This window comes from Arachis ipaensis, chromosome B03, assembly GCF_000816755.2.
Source record: "Arachis ipaensis cultivar K30076 chromosome B03, Araip1.1, whole genome shotgun sequence".
Classification (NCBI taxonomy): Eukaryota; Viridiplantae; Streptophyta; class Magnoliopsida; order Fabales; family Fabaceae; genus Arachis; species Arachis ipaensis.
In genome coordinates, this window is record NC_029787.2 from 75,597,980 (window position 1) to 75,602,389 (window position 4,410).

At 33.9% G+C, this 4,410-nt stretch overlaps 1 protein-coding gene across 4 annotated transcripts in view; it reads left to right on the forward strand.

The window, feature by feature from the left end:
* The window catches only part of LOC107630562 (DNA damage-binding protein 1a), a 15,833-nt gene extending 12,967 nt beyond the window's left edge, over positions 1–2,866 (forward strand). For 3 of the 4 annotated variants that reach the window (XM_016333745.2, XM_016333744.2, XM_021118988.1), the window contains exons 17-20: positions 356–630; positions 758–1,106; positions 1,207–1,491; positions 2,045–2,626. In XM_016333745.2, coding sequence (XP_016189231.1) covers positions 356–630; positions 758–1,106; positions 1,207–1,491; positions 2,045–2,626 — 1,491 coding nt within the window. Of the gene's footprint in view, positions 1–355; positions 631–757; positions 1,107–1,206; positions 1,492–2,044 lie in introns of all 4 variants that reach the window. The other variant, XM_021118987.1, reaches the window with a different exon arrangement.

Sequence of the window (4,410 nt, forward strand, 5' to 3'; positions counted from 1 at the left end):
TTTTCTGTACTTCTATGCTTGGAAATACTTTGGACTTGCGCAGTTCAATTTTTTGGAGTTGTAATTTTGGTATTCCCACTAGCAGTTGTGGGTGATATGCTAGACCTGGAATGCTCCTCATGTTTCTATACTTAGTTTGCAATTTCAGAATTTCTACTTCTGCCCTGTCATGGATGATAATTAGGCAACAAATGATAATATTTGTTTACAATTCTCCACGACACTTTTTCATGTTGCCTACTAATATGACATATTGCTAGGCTTTCTATCAACATTTCATCAGTGTTTTCTTTTTCTTTTTTATTTCCTAACATTTCTTTTCATGTGATTGTGGTCTGAAATTTATATTCTACAGATATCTTACTTGCTATGTGCCCTTGGTGATGGCCATCTCTTAAACTTTCTGTTAAACACAAGTACTGGTGAGTTAACAGATAGGAAGAAGGTATCTCTTGGGACACAGCCCATTACGCTACGAACTTTCTCGTCCAAGAATACCACTCATGTATTCGCTGCATCTGATAGACCAACTGTGATTTATAGTAGTAACAAAAAGTTACTCTATAGTAACGTGAATCTGAAGGAAGTGAGCCACATGTGCCCGTTTAATTCTGCTGCTTTTCCAGACAGGTATGTGAGGCTCTGGTAATTTGACATTTAAAAATTGGTTATATTTCTTTGTTCTATTGGTCTTGTAATTTTGATGCAAAGATCCTTGGTAGTGTTTTTACTGAAGTGGTGTCCATTTGTTGAACAGTCTTGCCATTGCCAAAGAGGGAGAACTTACGATCGGTACCATTGACGACATACAGAAACTTCACATTCGCTCTATCCCACTGGGAGAGCATGCAAGGCGTATCTGCCATCAGGAGCAGTCCAGGACATTTGCTATTTGTAGTTTGAAATACAACCCAAGTGCAGAAGAGCCTGAGACACACTTTGTGCGCTTGCTTGATGACCAGACTTTTGAGTTCATATCAACTTATCCGCTTGATACTTACGAATATGGTTGCTTCATAATTAGCTGCTCCTTCTCAGATGATAGTAACGTGTATTACTGTGTTGGAACTGCATATGTATTGCCAGAGGAAAATGAACCGAGCAAGGTAAGTTGACGATTGTCTAATATGTATTCTTTTCAGCATTATCCTGCGCAAAATATTTTCTGATGTTACATTTATTTCTCTTTATTTCAAAAACATGCAGGGAAGGATTCTTGTTTTTGCTGTTGAGGATGGAAAGCTCCAGCTTATTGCTGAGAAGGAGACAAAAGGAGCTGTTTACTGCCTGAATGCATTTAACGGTAAACTGCTTGCTGCTATTAATCAAAAAATTCAGCTTTACAAGTGGGTGCTCCGGGATGATGGTACCCATGAATTACAGTCGGAGTGTGGACATCATGGACACATCTTAGCTCTATATGTTCAAACTAGGGGAGATTTCATTGTAGTTGGTGACTTAATGAAGTCAATTTCCTTGTTAATATATAAGGTAAGTGCTGAAAATTATTTTGAAGCTTCAACTACCTTTATCTTCAGTTTTAACAATATAAATGTTGATCATTAAATTTGACATGAATGTGACTTTTGGCATGACCATGTGATCTTTGCTAACTTAAAATCTTGACCATCCATGGATGGGCAATTATTGGCTTTTTTCACTTTTAATAAAAATCACTCCTCTCGATATATATAGAAAAATATAATAGAAAATATAGGGAGAGGATCAAATGAGAGGAATGGTTAATTGTGTGTAAGAGGACTAAAGAAGTAAATTTGGGTTATTGGACTTTACATTGGTGGTCAAGGATAAAACCTGAATTCACTGTTTCAAGGAATCATATAGTTTTTATTAACTTAAAGCATCCATAAATGGTCGCAAGCTCATTTACAATAAACCACTGCTCACATTAGATACATCCTCGATACTCATCTGTATTGTTCTACTTGTGTTCCTTCTAATTTGATGAAAAACATAAATAGTTGTTTTTCTGTGGTTTGAATTTATAATAGCACATGATTTTTCGTACGTTGTTTATTACCAGCATGAAGAAGGTGCTATTGAGGAAAGAGCACGTGATTATAATGCAAATTGGATGTCTGCTGTTGAAATCCTTGATGATGACATATACCTTGGTGCTGAAAATAGTTTCAACCTCTTTACTGTCCGGAAAAATAGTGAAGGTGCCACCGATGAGGAACGAGGTCGTCTTGAAGTAGTTGGTGAGTATCACCTTGGAGAATTTATCAATCGGTTTCGCCACGGTTCCCTTGTTATGCGGTTGCCTGATTCTGAGGTGGGCCAAATTCCCACTGTGATATTTGGCACCATCAATGGCGTGATCGGGGTGATAGCTTCCCTCCCTCATGATCAGTATGTGTTCTTGGAGAAGCTTCAGTCAAGCTTGAGGAAGGTAATAAAGGGTGTTGGAGGGCTCAGTCATGAGCAATGGAGGTCATTTAGCAATGACAAGAAAACTGTGGAAGCCAAGAATTTTTTGGATGGGGATTTAATTGAATCGTTTCTTGATCTCAACCGTAGTAAGATGGATGAAGTTTCTCAGGCAGTGGGTGTTTCTGTAGAAGAGTTGTGCAAAAGAGTGGAGGAGTTGACTAGGTTGCACTGAACCTAGTTTAGATGATATATGTTTGTTCATTCTTTTTCTCTCTAGTGCTGTCTGTAACATTTTGCTTTTAAGTAGGGATTACATGTTGCTTGGTACCTGTTATTTCCCGTCATTCGCATTGACGTTTGCTGGGACTAGCGTATAGTATGTAACATGAGGTCTGTTTCGTTGACGGAGTTTGGGAAAAAAATGATTATGATAGTATTCTACGGCTGAAAAGTTTCTATTTGAAAACCAGAGTCATAAAATGCCTCAAAATGGCGCATATAGGTGAATCATAGATATATATGTGCTCACATCAGCCAAAAGCGCTGCAAATTGGACGGTTCGACTAAGACCGGTGCGGCTCGGGCGGTCAAACTGTACATGTGCACTTCTCTGTTAGATTAGTCGATGTGTGACTTGTAAGATGCTAAAGAAAAGCTTGAAACTTTAAATACGCAAGCTGCAGCAAATGAATCTCGAACCAAGCTAATGTTCACTTTTCATTCTTAAGATGTGTTAATATATATATATGATTTGTTTTAATTATACTTTAATTATTATTTAATAATATTATACTATATTTATTTAATTATTCCAGGTCAAATGGTATGATTAGTGATTTATTGGTTGAACTATTTATTCAGTGATCCAGTAGCTTAACCGGATTGATTTTCCGATAACCATGGCTCGAAGTATTTGTAAAGTGGCGGAAAGGTTTGGTTTTCTTAATAAAAAAGCATGATTAGTTTGGGTAAAATTTTGTAGGTTGCTAAATGATTTTTTTTTTTTAAGTTTTTCACAGGATACAAAATGGGTTTTATTTATTTATTTTTTATGTTTTTTCATAAATTGTAAGCCTTTTATAATGTTTTTGTCGTTTTTCGCAGTGCAAAAAGTCTTCAAAATTTTTTTAGTTTTCAATTTAAATGATAGTATAAAAAATCACATTTTTGTGTACTATTAGCGAAATTGAGGAAGCAAAAATTAAACAAGTATTTAATACAGTTTTTCCTATTTTCAATTGCTGAATGATATTTCTTAGTTTTATGTAAGTAATTGTAATAATTTAATCACTTAAAATTATAAATGATTAATTTTAAAATATAAATGTTGATAAAAAATAGTTTTTTATTTAAATTTGAATAAAATATACAAAAAATCAAAATTGAATAAAAATTCAAATTGTGTTTCTTTTAAATTTTAAAAAATTTGTATTTTTACAAATTTTTTAATTTAAAACGAAATGATTAACAATTTCTTAAAATTCATAAAAGATCTTCATTTGATTCATTGATATATAAAGAACCATTTTAAAACTTTTTGCCGTCGAAAAAAATAGGATAAAATATTATTTTAATCCTTAAAATTTTAGTCTAAAATTGAAATTGCTTAAATATTACAACTATATTAAAATGATCATTTCAAAACTGATCCTTAATTTTTGAACCAAATTACTCATGTGAAAATTAGGGGTGACAATGGAATGAATTTTTGCTCCCATTTTACAATAATTCGCATAGAGCCTGTCCCATTTCTATTCGCTGGTAGTAAAAAGTTGAATTCTAACCCACTTCCGCAGGTATCGCCCCACTCCTACCCGCTCCTATAATTATGAAAATCCAACAAATAAAATAAAATTTTAAAATTTATATAACTATCATCACATACATAAAATTTAAGGTAAAAATTTAAATATGATACATAACTAATTATTTTACATATATTATATATATTATACATATAGGGCGGGTATTACCTAAACCTAGCTCAGCTCTGGCCAAGACCCCGTCCGGCAGAAA